Genomic DNA, 23,439 nt, shown 5'->3' with positions numbered 1-23,439 from the left:
CCAATAAAAACATAAAAATTAATTGATCATGAAATGAAGAATTGTTCGAACAAGCGGCGAAGAACCAATCTGCTTTCTATTCTCATTATAAAGGAAAGCAATATGTTATAGAGCAATTTCTATTTTTACTCTGCAAAGTTCTTGCTTCAACAAACCGCCATTTATAAGAATTATGGCAGTACAATATCATACACTCACGAATCAAAATCGCCTCGTAAAGTTACTATATTTGCATGGAGACACATAGAAAGCGAAATTTCACTATGTAATCTGTGAAAAGATACCTGTAGATGCATACATTTAGCATCTGAAGGAAATATTTATGATAGCTAACGACACTTTCTTGACGTTCACATTTATGTTGAGAGACTGTTTGTTATGTTGTTGATTGTATACATCTAAATCCTAACCTTCAGTCTGTGAGGGACGCTTAACCTTAAAAAATAAGTTATGCACTAAAGAAATAAAGCTTCTCCATGAGCAAGAATCCTGCTTTATTGCCTTGTAATCTCTGCAGCGTGGAGGAATAAATCCCCGCAGACGACAAGTTTTCGCATGCGAACAGGTGGTCGTAGAGAGTTAGATGGCAGCAGCTGCAAATTTTATCTAGTAGACTTCTGTTATGCGATTCGATGTTTCGCTCGGTTTTGGATTATTGCGACACAAATGTTTAGGGATTTAAGAGTTCCAGCAATATTATGTTGAAGTATTTATCACGAATTATTAAGTTATGAGTATTTCGTGCATTATTACGGTAATTTGAGGAATGCGGTTTTATTCGGTACTTAAAAGAACATAAAAATTTGCCAGAATTAGAAATTTTGCGATGAGCGCAGCAAAAACAATGGCCCATCTAATTTTTTTAACACGAAGCATAGCATATTATTTTGTTGTGCTGTGAGACAGCAACTATGAAAGTATGAATAGTAGCATGCAGCCTATTTGTTTTATTCATAGTTCGTAATAATTAAATGTTTATTAATTCTCCCTCTGCTTTAGGAAAATTTGATTAACTATAGACTATGATGCATGCTTAATTCCTTACTGTGAGAAGTAAATTAAATATAATATATCTAATAGTATATTGTCATATCATTGGTTTGAATCGAAACAACTGTGCTATGTCCAAAAATTTAAATTCTATCATTCCTGAATTTAAGTAAGAATATCACTTTGCAAAAGTATACATTAAATTCTTCCAACTTTTTATGAATACAGTTTTCTTGTGGAATATTTTAACCAACATAATTCTGTACTTAAAGATAAGTTTGTTTGTGGCATAGGCCGGAATTAAAAATTTTGGACTTACCATTATACTGATCCAATTCATGACTTAATATTTAGTTTACGTTGTATATGAAAAAAAAAAATTGAAAATTTTTGCTTAACACTACAGCTAAACAAATATATTACAACTATTCTAACATATATAAATTCAAGATCTAAATTATGATAAAATTAGAAAGAAAAAATATTGCAAATTTTTTTTATGATTTTGGATACATATTTTCGTCTAAATGTCATAGTTTTCAAAACGCATATGATATTTTACTGATTTCTCCTAAAATGTAGAAATCACAAAAAGTTGTATCGTATGTTCCAGGAATAAGATTTAATCAAATTTGTGTGATTAAAAATATACAATTCTTTCATGATTTGATCTATTTAAAAATATTTAATCTGAAATAAACGAGAAACCAAAAATTTGCAGCCCTTATTTCTAAAATAATTACATAATTTCTCATTTTAAAAACATCTTTTACAAAGTGTATTTTTGTTTGACATTCTGTTAAGTTTAAAAAAATAATTTACTACTAGAAATTATTTTTATTATGGCTTCTAACACAAGTATAACTTAATTAAGACAAAAAAAATTATCTATTCTGTTTGGAAATATTCATAATAATTGTGTAGAATAATTTTGTTTAATTTGTTAGTTTGATTACTATTTATAATTATGACTCCCTAATAATTACACATTTCAGTAATATTCTGCTTAATGAACATGCAAGATTACTAACCGTCGTTTTTATTTGAAATAGGAAGCACCCTTGTGTGCGATTGCAAAATCCGCTGGATCGTAGAATGGGTAAAGAAGTACGATTTACAAGTCACGAGCCGTGAAAGGAACCCTCAATTTTGTGGCAGACCTACCCAGTACCGACGACGAGTTCTTCCACAAATGTCACCTACAGAGTTGAAATGCGATGACGAAGCACTAAGTAGCAGTACAGCCATCCTCGCTTCTACATCCACTCAAAGTGTCCAAACACAGCTCCCACCTCAAAGACCAACTGTTGCTGCAAGTGGTCGAGATCTCAGGGCTCCAAGAACATCATCTCTCGACCAGCTTCATCTCACAGAGGTCATCAGAAGAGGTACAGAACTCACTGTGAAATGGGAAGGTTTCAGAGAAGACAATCTGGTCCGTGCTCGGTCAGCAGCTCCTGTCCATGCTATGTTTCGAATTTTTGGAGAACCTCACTTTCAATTAGGGCAGACTGCAAATCCCAACACCGGGTGGGCCCAGTTTCAAGTCCCAGAAGGCAGAGCCCTTGTTGTCTGCGTTGTAGATACTGCCCAGGCTGCCACTCTGTCAGCAACTGCAGTGCCTCGAAATCAGTGCAACGAAGTAGTTGCTGAAAAGGTATCTGACTCGCAGCTCAATAAAATCATCATTGGTTCATCAGCAGCAGTTTGTGGTATGATCATCATTGCCGTCATCATCTTCGTGTGCTGCTCTAGACGCTCCGGTAAGAAGCAAACAATGCCCCGCCCTGTCATGAAGTCTGAACACGAGTGGGAAACCGCTTCAGTTTACAGTGGCAGAAGTATACCCAGAGCTAGAGCATACCATGGGTCAGTAAATCCTTCCTATCTCCACGATCCAAGAACACCAGATGATGTCCAATCCTTTAGATCATTGCCACCAGCCAGAGCTCATCGAGGAGGTCATATGATGGGAAATCGGGACATCCATAGTTCTCAAATTGCGTTGTCTCAGTTATCTGGCCATCACTCTTTTCTGGGGACATATGGCGGTGAAAACCACCATAACGGATGGGGATCTCACCATTGGGACAATACAGATGCATACTCAGACAGACACGCTCCTTCTAGATTATCTTATGGAAAGGATAATTTTGGCTAAATACATCTTCAAGGCACATATTTGAGGCGATCAGTGAAATCATATTCTCGGAGGCATTTTTGGTCTCAAGAGAATTAGAAGACTCTAAGTCTAGAGTATATCTTGAAAATCTACGATCTCAGATTTTCTACAAACTATTGTTGAACTGTGTTCATTTGATTTCGATTTGAACGAACTGTGTGAATTTCGTACTTACAGTTTAAGGAAAAAAAATCATAGACTTTAGAAATTTCGGTTTGTGGCAGCTAAGTTACTTGGCTAAATTCAAAGAATTTCTTCATTATCTTCAAGTGAAATCATAATTCAAAGCCAGTGTCATCTGTAGCAAAGTGATTATGCTTTAACAGCATAAATAATAGATAACATATTTATGCGATATTAATAATATGCGTTAGATTGGTGTTTTAAGCAATATGTATAAGAAGCATAAATCAGAAATATCCAAATCGTATTCGGCAAGTTTAGTTGTTTTTATTCATGCCGCAGAATATAATGATCAACTTTTTATGATATATTCTTTTTTAAACCAATTGGCATAGGAAATCAAAATCAAAATAAAGACCGTCATGATAAAACATAAAATTTAAAACCATATGGCATTAGAAATTAAGAATCTTATGCATGTTTTCCACCAGATAAAAATGATGTATAACATCTTTTCCTCAAAAAAGTGCCAAGTTCATTATATTATTAGATTTTTCTCATTTTAGGAATGAAAAAAAAAAGAATTTTTATCTATTTTTTTAGATATTTTTTTACGAACAATGCTATCAAATTTTTAAATCATGTTAGATTTGTTCGTCAGATATTCTCAACGTCTCATAGACGGCGGATGCACTTTCGTTTTATACTACGTTTTCTAAATGAAAGAAGAATTTTATTTGTTTTTCATATACTCTTTAGTATGATGGATATAATCTATATTGGCCATGTCATACCGTCATGTCACAACTATTCACAGATATATGATGACTCGCATGTTATAGATGGTACACTGTTGTTCTGTCTTGCTTTTTATAACTAAAATTATATGCAATTGCTTTTTTATGATATTATTTCTAAAAAAATTAAAAGTAATGTCATGTGTTTTATATTTTAAATTTAATTGGGGGAAAAAATACTATTTATTTAAAAAGAACGTGTTTTATTTCTAGTAAAATCCGTCTCAAAAATAGATTTCTTAAAATGCTTTATCATTTGATGATCGAAAAATAGATTTAAATAAGTAAATATCCTGGCTCTACGTCTACTAAAACAAGCAATTTACAAAATGATTACTTTTTTGGAAAAATTGTCTTATGGTTTTATGATTTCATTGAAAAATCTAGTAAATTTACATAAGCTTTTTTTTCTTTGGTTAACAGACAGCTTTTTTTCTTTGCTTTTTTTTCTTTGGTTAACAGATTCTTTTGTTAAAAAAAGCAAGATTTTCAAAAAAATCTAAAAGACTTAATAATTGACAGAAATATTAGAAATTTCCGTCTGTGTCTATATGAATATATTCTATTGTTATTTAAGGGAAAAAGTCTTTCTATCCAAGAACTATCAAAAAGCTATTTTCATTCATAAAAAGTGTGAATTTATCATAACGAACATATATCAAATGCAGCGTTCTTATACTTTAAAAATATAGCTTACAAGAAAATTTCCTCCCCCCCCCCCAACTTTTCTTCAGAATGCAAAGATGCAATATTCATGCAAAACTTTTCTCTATAAAATGTTTCATAACATATTAGATAATGGATTTTAATAATCGTTGTATTCTCTAGTGATCATGTAAAGTAAAATGAGTTAACCCAATATCGAGGAGCTTTCATCGCTTTTGACACCATTTCACAAGACCATATTTTTTTCATAAGAACTATCTAAGTCAGTGTCTTTGTAAAGCTATTCAAGGCTGACTCAGTACATGATTTCGAAAATTTGTAAATAGTTATAATGTTTTGGTAAATGTTTGTATGTTTACTTTTATGTATTTCTCTTAATAAAAATATTAATATTTATATTCATGTTTTGATTCTTTTGTACAATATTCAATTTAAAACTGCATCGGTATTTTCTGAAACTAAATAACATCAAGATGAGAAAATCAAATTTGATTCCTCTTTTCAGGAATAATTATAATACAATGAGCATTTGTTTTTTCATGTAACACAGCAATTTGTTGTCGTTAGTATGGTGAAATATTAAATATAGAAAAAACTTATAAACTTTATTTGAAAATCAAAGATGCAAAACTTTTCCAAATTCGTGCAAAAAATATGCAGTTAATGTATTTCACTTATAATATTTTAAAATTATAAAAATCAATTTTAGGCAATAATTTGTTCGATAATTATAGCTGGAAAACGCCACAAATCTCACTTATTTTTTTAATTAATTAAAATTTTGGCTTATCATTAAAAAATCGCTATAAAAACACATTCTTAGTTTCCAAAATATATTTATTCCAATTTTGGTAGCTTCAGATCAAACGATCTGGCAAAAAGAGATAAATTTTTCTTTAATATAAACAGCCTTTTCAAAAGCTAACGAGAAACATATAATTTTGTTTCCAAACTAGCTTTAGTTAACAATGCAATTATCACATTTTTCCATACATAAGAACTTTTTTCCTTTTCCCCAAAACCTTTTATAAAGAGTGCTTGATGAGGTTCCAAACGGCTTATAATTTTGTGACAAAAATGGAACATTTATAATTATGCTTGGAATGTATATTACATGTCAGTGTTAATTTATATTGCTTTCATTTCTTCTATATAAGTTAGGATAAACTTTATTTTTGGTTTCATCATTCGTATATTCGAATTGTGTAAATTCAAGAATGAAACGAGAGTTGTATGTAATATTCATCATTTCGTAAAGAATTATTTAGAAATTTCTTAAAAACTTATTTATAATTGGTGGTAAAGAATGACTATTTTCCAATGGTATTTTTTAAAGAATGAATTATTTAAGGGTGTTTTTCAAAAGTGGATTTAGACTAAGAATGTGAGATATATGACTTAATATGTTTTCAGAAGAATGTAACTCTTTTCTTTCTTTTTTTATGTGGGTTAAATTTAGAACAAAAAAAAAAAGTATTTTCTTTTTTTTTTTTATTATCATCTTATAAACTTTTACTATTTTTCCTATATTATTTATTATATATTTTCTTTAAAAAATCAAAATTTTTCTGACCTTGATTAGAATTTAAACTTAAATTCGAGGATTATATTTTAAAGCTTAAACTGAGTTTTTAGATATTAAATATAAAGACTATATATAATATAAAGGCTTTTCAAAACTAATTTATAGACTGGCATTGAATTGACATAAATAATTTGTATACTGAGTTGTCTTAAGATTATTTATAAGATTTTCTCTTACTGAAACACATTTTATTGTCGAGGTAAAATAATCTGAAAAATATATTCTGTTTATTTTATTACAACTGAATAATAAATTTATAAATAAGTTTAAAATGATAAATAAAGTTAATCTCATAAGAAATCTCCATTTAAATGGTTTGCTTATTCTATACTTATCAATCATAAAGAGTTTTTGAATCATGGGCAATTGCGTATTACGCGAGTAGAATTATTTAAATTTTCTATCTGAAACGGAATGCCCAGTCATTCTAAAAAAAAAGGGGAGGGGGGTAAAGTAATCAGACTCAGACAAATAAAATTTGACCAAGTATGTGTAAAAATTTCCTTGAACAAGTAATTCTAATTTATTAAATTTGCTTAACGGATGTTGGCAACAGTTTTGGATGATGAAATTCAATTAGTTCCATTAGTTGGAATCAATTTCATTTTTGAATGATCGTAATGTGTCTTTCGTATAGAAAACTTATTTTGTGATGCAATCATCCGGTTTTGATAACTTTTTCTTTCACAATCGTAAGAATTAGTCCTAGCGAGAATGAAATGAATATTTTGTAAAAACAGATCGAAATGAGTTAAAGGAACAATAAGGCAATATAATATGGATTAACCTACTATGGCATGATTATCTATTAGGTGTTACCATTAGCGGAAGGTTAGTTAAATCTTGAATGAATGTATTAAATGTAAGTATATATATTGAAGTTTAGTAAAAAGGGGGGGGGAGGGTTCAAGAGATTTTCATCCAAACGCGTTGAATTACTCGTTGATTATGTTATTGTAAAATATTTTAATACCATGAAGTATTTAAATGACATATTAAATGTGATAGATTTGACTTAAAAGCGTCGCATTTGCATTGTTGACAAAACATAGCATTTAGAAAAAATTTAAAAAGATTGACGATTTCTAAAATTTTTTTAATGTTCAAATATAAACAACTATGAGACAATATGACGCTTTTGGCGATTTTATTCCTTTCCAGAAGGATTTTAAACAAATTCATTGCTTATTGATTCAAATGTATCCCATTAAGTTCAGTACTACACATTTATAATACATTTAAAATTATACATAAAAGACTCAGAATGTGTTTATGTTTTAAGAGTAGAAAATAATCACTGTTTATTTTTTAACACTAGAAAATAATCAATATGTTTATTTTTAAAGAGTCGAAAATATTTATATTTTAAGAGTAGAAATTATTTGTTTCTGTTTTTAGAATAGAAAGTTACATGTACTTGAATTGTCAATATACATTAATAGAAAAAAAAATATTTTCAATAAAGTTGTTATCTTAAAAAGATGAAACCATTTCTTAACTTCTTTACATTTTAAATTATAATGGAATTTCTGAGTTCTGTCCCAAAATTAATATTTAAAAGTTCTCGAAAGTAAAAATATTTTTAAAATAAAAATCAAATGATTCACTGTTTATCCTACTGGATTATTTACTAATAATCGTCCGAAATCATTCTCTAGTTACTGCATGATTTCAGTTTTATGATCATTAAATTAAGAATAGTTTGGTAGAAAAGTTCAATCTTTCCAAGTTCAGGGAAAAAGATATCAAACAGAAATCATCTTTCTTACAATAAAAAAATATCAATTCAAATACAAATTTTTTTCGGAGCCCAAAGGTAAAATATGCAAGATTTTTCCCAACTCAGATTATATTCAGATAATTCCCGCAGTTTTCACATCCTGTTTCGATTTTTTCAATGTCTTTTTTTCCGGGTAATCACATAAAATTGACGAGGATCTAGATGCTGTCTCGAACCGAACGCAGGACACCCGTTGATTACTTCCTTATCGTACACAAGGAAAAGGAAACATTTTTAAATAATCAAAAACCAGATTCAGTATTTTCCGCTGTATAGGAATCCTATCTTATACTGGAAATTTTTATCTGGCGCAAATAACTTGAATTGTCTAAGTCCAGCCACTTTTGATAGATGGGGTCTCTGACAATGAAGCCACGTTTCTAGAATTTTCTTTTATTATAAGAAAAAGAAAAAAAAGGGCTTTGAAAAGGTTTTTTATGAATAAAACTTTCTTTAAAACTTGTGGCAACATTTGACAGGGAAAACAATCCGAATCACTTAGAACAATTATTATATATATATATATTTATTAATTCACAAGATTATGTTTTCGTTCTTAACTTTTTCATTGCCTCAATTGTATACATTAAATACTGGAAATACTATGAGAAAATGAGATGCTAATAACAAATATAAATGTTTATTTTGCCGGCAAGACAAGCATCTGAGCTTGTTATTATATGTTACCGCATAAGCCAAATTGAATTTTTGGTTTCAGAACCTGAATAATTTCATTCTTATTTCCGCATTTTTTTTATCTTGATAAAAATATAAATAAATTTAAATTACCATATATATCAATATAATAGTCGATATAAATAAATAAATTTTCACCACATATTTCTTTATATGAAATAGAAATAGAGATTTCGCTTAAATTACAATGGTGCAAATTTCACATTTAGACATATTTCGCAATGAATCGTTATGCAGGGCATTATTTTTCCATAAAATATTATGAATAATAATAAATCTTTGTTAACATTTTCATATTTTCGTTTTGAAGAACTTGTTAGAAGGATTTGATTCAGCAGTTACATATTAGTATTGAAAACGTTTGGCTGAGGCATATACTTTCAAAACTGAATATTAATATTGATGATTCTGGCAGAATCATATGTTTTAAAAGTGGCATATAATTTAAAATATGAAAAAAAAAGTATATGCATGCAAAATTTGTGCGATTCCGCCGAGAAATACACACAAAAAAAGGGATAAGAATTACTTTGATCACATGATATTAATCATAGAGTTTGGGGTTCTATGCGCTATATGCTATATTAAAACATTCCTTTGGCGTTAATACATCTTACGAAACACAAATAAAATGCGCTGGATTAAATATTTTTGATATCCACTGGTCATTGTGTAGAAAGAAAGGAAGAAAAGAAAATCCATAATATTGCAGAATAGAGTGATAAAGAAATGTTAAATGCTGTATTTTATTTGTCATGTAACTAAGACAAATGAATTTACTTTATTTTCAGTTTCCAAAAACGAATTACAGAGTTTTAAATTGATACTTTTGTAAGTATTTCTATAACGATATTTTTATTTTATTTTTAAAAATAATGAATAATTTGCCGATCTTATTTCATTATCTATTATGTGTACTAATCTGAGTATGTTGAAATAAAGTGCATGTAATGCTTAATATAGATATTTTAAGCATACAGCTAGAAAAAAAATATAACTTTTATCTAACATCCATATATGCAAACTTTTCTAAACAATTTTGGTCATATATTAAACATAGGTTTATTTAGAAATGCTTTGGATACTTTTAAAGTATACATTTCTTTAGAACAGAAGTAGCAATTTTGGTAATGGAGGAAGAATTGATTCTTCAATATATAGACTTTTTTATGAATTTTCTCCACAGTCTAATTTTTAAAAAATGTTACTAACTTCAACAGAGAAACAGAAAAAGAATTCATAATCTTATTGCTGAAGCAAGAATCTGCTTAATGTTTTGAAACAACAAAAAAAAAACAAAAGAATTATCGCCTAGAATTAGAATAAATATAGAACAAAGAATTGTTAGAATTAAGAACAAATATTTCAATAATACAGCAAATAAGTATTAGACATTTAACATTCTCTTCATTTGTACCTAATTTTATGACACTAGGTTTATTAGATAAAGAAAGAGTGATATTGTCTTCCATTCGAATAGTTTATCACCATGATGACTAATTTCGGATTTTCAGCATAAGTTAATGCCATAATTTATTATTCTTTTGTTTTAGCATTTTTCCTTTTATGCATACATACAGTGGCTCAAAAAATTGAGAGTACACCTTACTTTTACTTGATAAATCAGACTTTCAATATAAATAATACATTACTGGGAAGTGCAAACATGTTTTTATTTTTGCCATAACAAATGGTTTAATTTAGAGTAAAAATAAAGAAAAATCAATGAAAAACTTCTAAATTGAAAAGTTTCAGAAGCAATTTAAATAAACATACGCAGAATTTTGCCTCAAAAAATTGAGAATACACCAATGAAATTCTTGTAACATCTGGCATAGAAAGAATGTGTCAGTATTTAGTTGCATATCTTTTGGCTTTTATAATGGCCTCTAAACGTCGTGATACCGATTCAACCCATTTTTGGTGGTATCTGAAGATATTTTACCCCATTCTTCTTGCAACACTTGTTTAAAATGGGTTTTGTTTCTAATTTTGTGTTTTTGAACCACTGCTTCGAGTGTGGCCCACAGATATTTAATGGTATTGATGTTGGGGTAATGTGGCGTTGTGTGTAACTGCTGTTTACAATGAAGAAGACACCATATTTTGACGTTACATGCATTCTGTTTGGGATCGTTGTCCAACTGGAAAATGAAATTTCCATCAAAACTCAGATTTTTAGCATTCTCCTTTAGATTGCTGCGAAGTATATCCAAGTAAACCATATTATTTATAATGCCATCTATCAAAATTAAATTTCCTATCCCGGATGAAGTCATGCAACCTCAAATCATGACGGAGTCACCATCATGTTTAACTGTAGGAGATAATTTTTTTTAGATTCAAAGCAGTATTAGGCTTTCTCCATACAGTATAATGGTTGTTACTGCCAAAAATGTTGAGTTTTCTTTCATTACTAAATATAGCTTTCTTCCAAAGGTTATTGACCTTCAATAGATGAGTTTTTGCAAACTTCAGATGCTTTTTCTGAATTTGCAAGATGATGAACGGTTTCTCTCTAACAAAGCTACTTTTATATCCAGCTTGTCTAATAGCATTTCGCACAGTTTCAGCACATACACTTCTGCCTATGATTTGAAAAGTTTCTGCAACAAGTTGGATGAACCATATGGTCGCAGCAATCTAAAGGAAAGCCTAAAAATTTGGGTTTAGATGGAAATTCCATTTTGCAGCAGGTCAACGGCCCCATACAGAATGCACGTAACGTCAAAATATGTGCCTTTTTCATTGTAAACAGCAATTACACTCACCACCACAGTATCCCGACATCAATGCCATTGAATATTCTTGGGTCATACTCAAAAGAGTGATCCAAAAACACAAAATAAGTAACAAACCCATTTATAACAAGTGGTGCAAGAAGAATGGGGTAAATTATCATCAGATACCATTAAAAATTGGTTGAATCTGTACCATGACGTTTAGAGGCCATTATAAGAGCCAAAAGACATGCAACTTAATAGTGACACTTTGTTTCTATGCGTGAAATTGCAAACATTTCATTGGTGTATTCTCAATTTTTTGAGGCAAAATTCTACGCATGTTTATTTAAAATGCTTCTGAAACTTTTCAATTTAGAAATTTTTTGTTGATTTTTCTTTATTTTTACTCTAAATTAAGCCCTTTATTATGTGTAAAAATAAAAACATGTTTGCACTTCCCGGTTATGTGTTATTTATATTGAAAGTCGGATTTATCAAGTCAAAGTAAGGTGTACTCTCAATTTTTTGAGCCACTGTATATATTGCACAACAAAATCAAAACAGTGCTTCTCAGGATTTTTTTAAGTAAACTGAATTTAAATTAGCCAAGTCATTGGAAAGAAAAAGCTTATGAGAACTAAATAAGGTTTCTTTTTCCTTCGATGATAATTAGAAAATACTTTTTAATTTGAAAATCATCGTAAAATTTCCCTTTATTCAAACATTGATTCCAAAAATTGACAATTTATTTTTGATAGTCGATATAGGTTCAAATTTTTTGTTTGAAATGGCTGCCTTAATATTTCATAACATTTATTTATATTATCACTCACAATGTTTAGTTAAATTTGTATTATTTCTTAAAACGTAGTCATATTTAATGAAAAAATTAGTTTTTTTATTATTTATTTATTTATTTCTAAAAATCGTTTGGAATAATCTAATTTTTCGAAAAACTAGGATGCCTCAAAATTGCCCTGTGGAATGGATTTTTTTCATTTTAATTAAAAATAAAATCACAGACGATGGACTTTGATTACTACATTAATTTATAAAAAAGAATATTTTACATTAAAATGTTTTATATACAGTGCTCCCAAAATAATAGTACATTTTTAAAATGTGAAGAAAAAGCACTATAGCTTGGAATTGAATTCGAATATCAAATTCAGCATGTTCTGATATTTCTAGACAAAAATATGGTTTTAATTTTCAATAAAAATAAAAATAAAAATACAAGAAAATACAGACAAAGCGCCTCGTAAAAATATTTAACTTCGAACAATTCATGAATAAAATTATCGTCTGCGATTTCTTTATTTTTGCATTTTGGTGGTATTTTAAAAATCGCTTGGTTTTTCAAGATTAAAAGGAAATTTGTTTTATATTTTATGAAAGACAACAAGTTTCTTCGAATTTTTTTAACATCATCAATGTTATATACAGATGTTTTTGAAAAAGTTTATATACCTGCAAAATTTTATAAATATCATGTTTTATTATTTATTTTGCTCTACGAGCTTTCTTTAGAAGAATTTTACTATTTTTTATTGTTTCCATCCATAACAAATGTCTTCATTAAGAATTCTAAGTACAGAAATTTGATGCAAACCAATTCAGAATTGTTGAACAGAAGGTATTTCTTACAATGCTATCCATTTTATTAATCACAAATGTGATTCTGCGTTCGAAATGGAAATATTTTGCAATCTATTTTATTGCTAATTTTGCTTTATGTACTTTTAAAAGAAAATTATTTTATTTTATTACCTACAACAGGAATGACATTTTTCAGATCTTACTATTCAGAAAAACCATGATTTTGAGACAAATCAGTGACTCACAACACTAAATAGAAAACATTTCTTTCATTGCTATCTTATCTAATGATCTCGAACGTTAATTTGTGATCACAAAGGAAACCATTAACACTTCTGTTTCCTTATGAGTACAAAAAAGAAAAAAAAAGCGCATCTTTCATTGAACACACAAAGTAATCGCAATGTGCTTTCACATTTAGAGAAGAGCGTCTATTAGGTGCTAATTCAGGAAATAATGGAAGTTAACTCAATAATAACAGTCGTTAACAACGCGGAAGTGTCAGGATTAAAAAATAAAAGGGGCCAGCACCTCGTTAAAATCAATCACGTTTAAAAAGATGAGATAAGAAAATGGTTGATAAATTGGAGATATGTGTACAAACAGTAGCACACTGAGATCATGTGTTAAACAATTCATATTCCATGGTGTATGGATAAAAGTAGGATTGTATAATCAAATAATTAGCTGAGAAAACGGGAAAAAATATTTTAGATGACGAATTTACAATAATAGATAAAAAGAACTAAAATATAAAAATTTATTTTTTTAATAAAAAAATAATAATGGTTATTTTATAACTTCTGCATTTAATAATATTAGTGAATTTAAACCCTTAACATTTAGTAAAGTTAACAAACGAATTATTATGAAATTGTTAATGAAAAGATTTTTATTATTGTTCAAACAAATAATTCACACAAAAAAAAATACCAGAATAAAAATTCAAGTATTTAAGTAAAATAATTTAAGAAATAAAAGCAATTTTATTTATAATTTTTATGATAATTTTTTTTTATTCCTTTAAGAAACAATTTATGAAGCAGAAAATATTTAGGAGTCCATTTTCACATTTTTTCCCCCCACTGGTTGTAGGCAGTAAATTCTAAATATCTCCACATAAAACCTTTCAGCATTTTTAAAAAGCAAATTTTGGAAATAAAAAATCTTTATGTGTATAGCATCTGCTTACAATAAATGTCTTAATGATAAATAATAATAATAATGATGCTGGAATTTCGAAATACGTTTACATTTGATTAATAAATAATTATTTGCGAGTCAGTAGTATACTGTGTTCTGAGCATGTTCGTAGAAGTAGAATGGATATATTTTATTATTACATTAATAATGTTATAAAGTTCCTGGTGGAAGTTTTCATTTAGTCTGTTTAATACAAATGCTTTCAGCAAAAGAACATTTCATTCACTTAAACTTTATCGAATTAAATAAGTTCATATATATTCAGATGCATCTAATAAAATTAACCCTTTCACTTTGATAATTTCTCCGTATTAGTATTAATTTACTTAGGAATTTATAACTGTTTCTCAATGATATATTTTTTTTAATTCTAGCTAAAATAAATTTGCAAACGATTGTTGTTCAAAATTAATTGTGTAATAATTTGATAGAGAATTTATGAATTTTGTAATAATAATTATTGGTAAATAAACTATCAATATTTATTAATTAAAATCTTCATTACTCATATAGGATTGGGGACGTTGGCTCCAAATCATGCAAAACGTTTTTTAACCAGACATTGTTTATTAAAAACGATTCACTAAAAAGTGATTATTTTTATTACTTTGTTACCACATTTCTTTTCTTAAAGATTATCGTTTGGAACAAACTAATTTTTAAAAAATTTTTGCAACTCAAAATGCATTTATTAAAAGCAGATATTACATTTTTATGTTTCCTTTTCAAATATCATTACTTTTATGTGTGTGTTTCATCATAAAAAATATAAATATATTTTTTTAAATTTTGAATAACAAAAGGAACAATATCTCAAAAGGAAATATTGCTACAAGGAAAGAAATATTTGTTTCAAACATATAAAGAGGTGCTCACTTTAAAAACAACTCGCAAAACAATGGAGATTCACTATTATGACCAGTTTCTTATTATCCTTAATTAACCAAGAAAAAAAAAGCAAATAAAAACATTTATTGTTTGAGAATTTCGTAATTCATAGTCTGTTAGTCTAACAGAAAAAAATTATCATTGCTATAAATATTCTTATTTACACGATAAGAATTTATCACAAGTATTTTCTGTTTGATATTCTGAAGGCACCGTTCTTAATTTATCACGAAAAGATTTCACTTGACCTGCTACGTGTTTCACGCCTGAACTCAGTTTCGGCATTCTACAAATACAAAACGGGAGAATGCAGCACGCGGTTGAAGTATGAACGTGAATGGAACACCAAATGTGCCAATTTTGCTGTAAAATTACAAACAACAACGGAAATAACACGCATGGTACACCTCAATACTTCAGGGATTCTATTTTTTTCCGCCAATAATTTTCAGACGAAGAGCAAACGAATGTATTTTTTTGTAGATATTTAACATTGCTAAATCTACATTCTTATAAAATCTTCAAAAAAACTTAAATCATTAAAAGCAAACGCAAATTCTGTTGACAGTTTCCGTATCAATTTTTAGAGTTCCTTGTTGTTTTTTTAAGCACTTAAAAAATCTTTTATTGGTGAGGTTGAAGCAGATACGTATAAAAGTGTTAAATTGTTTAGTGTTTTGAATAATGTTTGCCTTAGGAATGGGACATCACATAATTTACAAATAGTACCCAACTTATAAACATTATCATGCTAAAGTATTAAAAAAACACCTTTTGCAAATATAGTATTACCCTGCCTTTACATTCTCATCATTGTGTTCCTATCGTTAAAATCACTTTTAAAAAAATTTCCCTCAGATTTCCAGTGTTCACAATCACATTCCTTCCCCCTCCCGTTTACTCTAGAGCTTTCTAAGCTTTGGGTCCCTGTACACTCGATAGTTTGAATACATTTGTATAGCACAAATATATTCATCATTTTCCGACTTAATCTCGCGAGTCAATTTTTGATGTATCGCAATTACTTCTTGAATTCATTTTATTTGTTCACAATTTGCAAAAATGGGATTTTGGCTTAAAATTTTTATCAGGCCATATGGTAGCAACAAGTGCAATACGCAAACAAGTGATTCGTATTAATTTAGTCCTTGTCCATCTAATTAAAAACTCCTTTTCAAGATTAATGTTCAATTCAGTTTACGTATGTGTTAAATTCGAAGCGATTCGCTACCATATGTATAAATATTCATTATATTTTAAATAAATAAATTTTTTTTAAAATTACTTTTCTGTTCGTAATTCCTTTTTCGGAAAGTTTCTAGAACATCAATGCGGCGAGGATCACTACGAATTCAGTATCTAAAAAGAGGGCCGCATTATTTAAAACACTGGGAACAGTAGAATCTCGCTTATCGAGTATAATTCGTACCTGAAATTTATATTCGTACTGAGAAACAATATTTTTCCCCAATAGGAATCCATGCAAAATAGGACAATGCACTTCTATCCGAAAAAAAAAAAAAAAAAATCAAACAAATTTATGATAATGTAATTTATTATTTGTAATGCAGGCTTTTTTTTTTTTTTTAAACAAGAAAAGACATTTGTCTTCGTATTAATATTCTAAAATTTTCTCTTATTTACGGATCCAAATACCACTTTTTTTTATTTAATTACTTCTAACAAATGATCTAAAAGTTAATAATTTTTGTATAGTATTAAATTGTAAAGTATATAAATTTTTGTGCATTTCCCACTATCCGAGCGATGGGATAAAAATCCGAAGCATCTACTCATTTTTTTTCAAAGATATCTAAGATTTCCTTTCCTCTTTAATAAAATCACTAAAGGGAGAAACTTCTGTCATTTTTCTATTGTGTTCTGGTACATGCAAACGCGTTCCGACTTTATCCCTATGTACAAACCTTGCAATACTGTGGTAAAATAAGTTTATGTGAAATTCCAAAAGTGTCATCCTTTCGGCCTTGTATTTGTTCAAAATTATGCTACTCTCTCTCTCTCTCTCTCACACACACACACACACACACACATTTATCTTAAGCCGAAAGATTAAAAGATTGCACAGTATTGCGGCGAGCATTGTTACACAAATAACCTTTACTGTGTGTGAAGAATTTTGCTTGTATTTGCCTGCCAGAGTTGTCATTTTTATTTTAGTCTCATAAGTTTAACTTTTTTTCGAGTAGCTTTCGAATTGTGGAAATGTAAAGTGTTACTGAAACTGATTGGATTTTTTATACTCTTAACAACATGGATGAAATTTCTTGAAACATCCATGACATTGTTGAATTACAAGAATTTCATGAACCTAGCTGTAGAGAAATGAGGCTGCTAATACGCATTAAGAAAAAGGTTGCAATGTTTGTGCGCATAATGTAATTGCTTTAAAATTCGAGAACACTAAAAAAAGAAAGCCCTGTTCATGGAAGTAAAGAAATAGTATAATTTCATCATTGACTTTTCTTTGCTGTATTTGCATAAAATATGAGATTTTATGAATTTTTTAATGAATATTATCCGAATAACCTTTTATAAAAAGTGGCCTGGAAAATTTTAAATTTGGAAGTGGAAATCAAAATATTATTCAAAAAAAATTTTTTTTTTAATGTTAGATAACACTTATAACAAAATGTTTTCTATTTTTAAAACATTTCCTCAACTATGGCACTTCTAATTTGAAATAAAAGTGACTATAATATTGTCTATTGGTTTATTTCTTCTTCCACTTTAATATTCTAACATATTTTATTTCTTTTACGAACATACAAAGAATTGAGAATACACCTTATTTTTACTTGATAAATCCGACTTTCAATATAAATAACATATTACCGAGAAGTACAAACATGTTTTTATTTTTACACATAATAAATGGTTTATTTAAAGTAAAATCAACGAAAAACTTATAAAAACTGAAACGTTTCAGTAACATTTTAAATCAGATACAAATATAAATTTGTCGAATCGGTAACACGACGTTTAAAGGCCATTATAAAAGCCAAAAGACATGCAATTAAATATTGACACTTTTTTTTCTATGCGAGACATTACAAAAATTTCATTGGTGTATTCTCAATTTTTTGATTTTAAAATCTGCGTATGTTTATTTAAAATGCTTCTGAAACCTCTCAGTTTAGAAGTTTTTCGTTGATTTTACTTTAAATTAAACGATTTATTATGTGTGAAAATAAAAACATGTTTGCACTTCTCGGTAATATGTTATTTATATTGAAAGTCGGATTTGTCAAGTAACAGTAAGGTGTACTCTCAATTGTTTGAGCCACTGTATAATAATACGAACTCAAGAGATCGAATGAAACAAGATCAAAAATTAATGGAGAGTCGATGAACTTCACTTACTTTACATTTTAATACATTAAAGCATTTGTGTACTAATTCCTGTTGCCAGAATTTTATTTTCGAATTATCATATGATTTCAATTAGACGATTAAAGCTAAACGGATTAGTTAATATTTACTTGTAATGGTTTTCAGTAATCATCAATACAACTGGGAAACAGATTAAAATACTTTAGTCGTCATTTAAAACTTTCTACATGCCTAATCGAAATGCGAAGTGGAATTTTTGATACATTTATTATGTAAATACAATGCGTAATAATACCATTATGACTAATATAATTAATTCCTGCATATTTGAGTATAAAAACCAAATATGAATTTTCAAAAAAAGGTGGCGAAGATTGTTCAAGACATTTGTAAGCTGACATTCCGTGTGAAGCTTTACAGCTTAAGAAACTTCATTTTAAGATTAAATATTAGCATTTTTAGTTGACAGATTAAAACAATTTTGTTATTGTTTCGCCGATTGAAATGTTCTGCTACATTGCTTATATAATTCATAGTAATATCATTAAGTTTATTAATACTTAAAGATTATAGTGTAAAAGAGGAAATAAAACCTGGGGGGGGGAAGCAAAGATTATGCAAATTATTTTGTAGTTCACATTAGTGGCTTATAGCTTTAAAAAATCATTACACAATAAAAAAAAAGAGATACATTATTTAATAAAAAAATTATATTCAGAATGAGAAATATCGATGAGATGTAAGAACAAAATGTAATTTCTTAACAAAAACATGCCAAGCATCCAAAAAAATTTGCCAAAAGATTTCATACAAGTAAATCTGCACAATTCAGTTTTTCTGTTTCTTTCATAAAACAAAATGATTTAAGAGCTCAGTCACCAACATATATTTTATGCTTTGTAAAGAATCTGCAGACTTGCCTTTTGTTTTTACTGTTATTTTAATCCTTAATGTACAGAATGTTTTTATTAACAATTTTCCAAGATTTTTTTTTTTGTAAAATTTAAAATGCATGTACTTATATTTAATCTAACATGAATTTCTTTGGTGGGATGATTTTTTTGAAACAAGAATATATGTTTAGATTTAATACTTAAATATATTCTTGCATTTAAATGGCTTTACAAATGCTTATTTTATTTATAAGAAAGAGAATTATTCCTTAAAGCAATCAAAATTCAAGTACAATAGGCAACATTAATATTTTCTGAAAACTTTTTTAAATAATAAGGAAGGATAGATGACAATCTTTTAAGATAACTACTTTCAATGAGTGAACAATTTATCATTCACAGTTAAATACAAAAGATAAAAATGCATTAAACCATCTTACCCTTTTTATACTCAAGAGAGTCATAATAAATGATATTATTTTTTTAATTTCTTGATATTAGAAAATAAATCACCATAAAAAAGTTTAATTTTACAGAATTTCATTGATATCAATTGTTTGACAAAATGCAAAAAGGATAATTAAGACAAGGTTATTTTTTTTATTTTTATTATCAACATTATTGGATCTAGAGGGATTTATTATTCAGATATGACACAGGCTTGGACAAAATAAAACAACATAAAAAAGTAAAAAACAAAAAAAACTTATCATAAAATAATGAATTGTGTTAAAAAAAAAAAAAACCCTCCAAGAAGTAAAATAGGTGCAATTAATTGCCTGAATCAATTTATAGAAAAAGTGCTTAATATATTAAAAATATTGTAGAGTTACTTTATGAAAGCAAATTAATCAATACGAAGAAGAATGAAATTTGATTCTCAAAACACTGAAATTGCATTTCCAAGGAAGTGTATCATATTTAGTTATTAAATCATAATTCAAATAGAATACAGCAAAAGATATTGTTCAGATTTCAAGTAATTTTCAATATCTATGAAAACTTTTCATTAAAGAAGATGAAACATAATTATGGAAGGTTGGTCTGCACATAATGTCATTAATTTAGTCATATAATGTCATTATTATGGTTTAAAATAAAATGTGAATTTTTTAAAAACATATATGGATTTTTATTGTAACTCAAAAGAAAGAAACTATTTTAAAGTAAAATACTTTTATTTACATTCAGAAAAAAAACCACAATTAATTTATTCACTAGACACTTCCCATCAAAAGATGCTGCATGGCTTTTTCATTAATGATGTACAAACATACAACATAATAAAAACTGAAACAGTAATGAATTTATGATTAGTTTCACAAAATGTTTAATCATTGGAGTCATTCCTTTCAATAACAAAAACTCATTAACTGAAGTAATGAGACAAACATTTCATTCTTAACAGAAATTCAAATTGTATAATTTATATAACTATAAATTTTATTCTACTAGAATCTCCATGAATCAAAGTCTCTTAATCACATCTATTAACACACTAACAAAAATTGAGGCATTTTGTATTAAGCAAAATATATTTGTAAGTCTCTAAACAACATACAATGGCAATAAATGCGTAGGTCACCAAACTTTAAAATTGTAAGGGAAATAAAAAAGGGATAGTGTTGACTTGTCATACCCTCAAAAAACAATTCAAATAGCAGCAGGGGGGAAAAAAAAGAACAGAATAATGTATTATATACACAATATTTTTTATTGCTATGTAATCAGCACCAAGACTAGTTTTCACAAGTCTTGAGCATAATATATATACCATTCAATTATATTGACCAGTAACAACCTTCTTGATTTCCTCTTCTGATTCAATTTTTAAAAAAATGCATACTAATAAAAAGAGAGAAAGAAAAAAACTGTTGCAATTTCACATTTGTATATTTTTATATACTTTTTATGATTTTGGTTCCTATTTAAAGTTAAAAGAGCTTCAAATATAAATAAAATATAATGCTACACAGATGGACAAAAACATTCATTTAAGAACTGAATACTGATTGGATTCGTAGTGAAAACATTTACCCTGTTATTATTATCCTCATCAGAAAAAAAAAACATAATTCTGCTTAGCAAATAATAATAAAAAAAAAAAAACTATAAGAAAAAATCTTAATATATGAAACACTGAAAAAAATTGAATTATTTCACTTAAGATTCATATAATCCCCCCCCATCTGGAATGTGAACAATTTTTGAAGTTAAATAAATAATAATAAAAAAAAGCCAATTCAGTGACTGCAAAAATTCTTAAGGGAGAAAAGAGATAATAACAGAGATAATAATAATAATAAGAACCTTTAACATTCTTCACTCAAATGAAAAAATATTAAAGAAAGTATTAGAAGATTTGGATATAAAATAAAACTGACCTAAATAATTGGTTGGCTGTATTAATTATTTAAATATGGTCTAGATGTAGTATCATGAAAAAAAATTAAAATGCATCACCGAGTCAAATGGCATAAAGTAAAAAAAAAAAAAAAAATCCTTTACTAGGTTGTAAACATTCTGTCTTGTGACCTTTAGAAAAATGCTTAAACAATTCAACATTATAATGGGAATGATGCAGCTTCATAAATGTTTGTTTATAAAGATATAAAGTTATTGTACACATCAATAAAAAAATATATATTTACACATTCACAGCCATTAAAATGACTTAATGTTGTCGAGATTTCTATGTTTTAGCAGGAAATATATGTCTATGAATCATAAATATGAAATACTTAAAGAGGATTGGTAGTTTTGATGATTCATACTCTAAACACAATGCAATGTAATTGGTGGTAGGTGGGCTGTTAATGTCATGCGTTTAGAATATTTTACTGTTTTTAACATTCATGTGGTTCACTTTTCTAATCAATACTTCTTTTTTTAAAAGACAAATAGAACGAATAATAATAATAAAAAAAAACATAACAATCACAGAATTTTTCAACATTTTTTCCCCCTTCCTATTTGCTTTAAATAATAAATTTCAAACAGAGTGAAGTATAAAAATAATCTAAGTTTATTTTAATTTTCCTCTTAAAAATATTTTATAAAGTAAATAACCTTTAAAAAAAGTAATGAGCATTCATTTTTATAAATATATTAAGCTTATTAGTATTTTTTCATATCTCAACTAACCAGAAGGAAAAATAAAGAGTATCTCAGCCATACAACATGACTGATGTTTTAGGGCTTAATAATAGTACATCATTTTCAAAAATTTTAAATACAATGTAAATGGAACAAAATAAATGTATATTTATCAGCAAACAATCTTGAAATCTTTACATAAATAATCAGAATATTATTCATTTCAAAACCAATTTTTAATCTTTAAAACCCAGTATAAGACTTTATATACTTTATCAAACAAATAATTATTTTTATCAAAATAACTGACTTCATTCATTCAAGTTTTGAAATTTTTTTTAAATCCGGGAAATAACTTTAAAAAATTCCTTCATTCACCAAAAACTGCATCTATGAATTTTTGATGGCTTAAATTTCATCCAAAATTATTTAATGATATTTTATATAAATATTAAACTAGTTAGTTTAGGAACTGTCACCTTAAACCTGCAAAAGATTAGAAATAAAGAAGCAATTATAAAATGATAATCGAATGCTGGAAATGTGCTGTGAATATGTTATAATAACTGGCAAATTTCAATATCACTATGAAAATCTCTATAATAATAATAAAAAAAAAATGAAGCAACATGTTTTATTACTTAATTAACATTATGCCTTAGAAATTCAAGTGGATTAATCTGAGACACAAATATTGGTTTGCTGATAAACAATTGTTATTATTATTATTAATGTATAAAAATTTAATGTTATTCCTAAAATAAAAAATAAACTAAATGTATTCATAATTTTTAGTACAATTTATATAAAATTAATCTTTTTTTTTTTTTGTTCCAAGTGAAAAGTTTTTTTTTTTTTTTTTTTTCT

At 27.7% G+C, this 23,439-nt stretch overlaps 1 protein-coding gene across 1 annotated transcript in view; it reads left to right on the top strand.

Annotated features, from left to right (window-relative positions):
• The window catches only part of LOC129969235 (leucine-rich repeats and immunoglobulin-like domains protein 3), a 94,854-nt gene extending 89,698 nt beyond the window's left edge, over positions 1-5,156 (top strand). The window contains exon 5 of the mRNA XM_056083696.1: positions 2,043-5,156. Coding sequence (XP_055939671.1) covers positions 2,043-3,151 — 1,109 coding nt within the window. The 3' untranslated portion in view covers positions 3,152-5,156. The remainder of the gene's footprint in view (positions 1-2,042) is intronic.
• The last annotated feature ends 18,283 nt before the right edge of the window (positions 5,157-23,439 follow it).

The sequence above is a fragment of the Argiope bruennichi genome, chromosome 5, assembly GCF_947563725.1.
Source record: "Argiope bruennichi chromosome 5, qqArgBrue1.1, whole genome shotgun sequence".
Classification (NCBI taxonomy): Eukaryota; Metazoa; Arthropoda; class Arachnida; order Araneae; family Araneidae; genus Argiope; species Argiope bruennichi.
The sequence above is the reverse complement of the archived record's forward strand: the minus strand, read 5'-3'. Positions and strand labels throughout refer to the sequence as shown.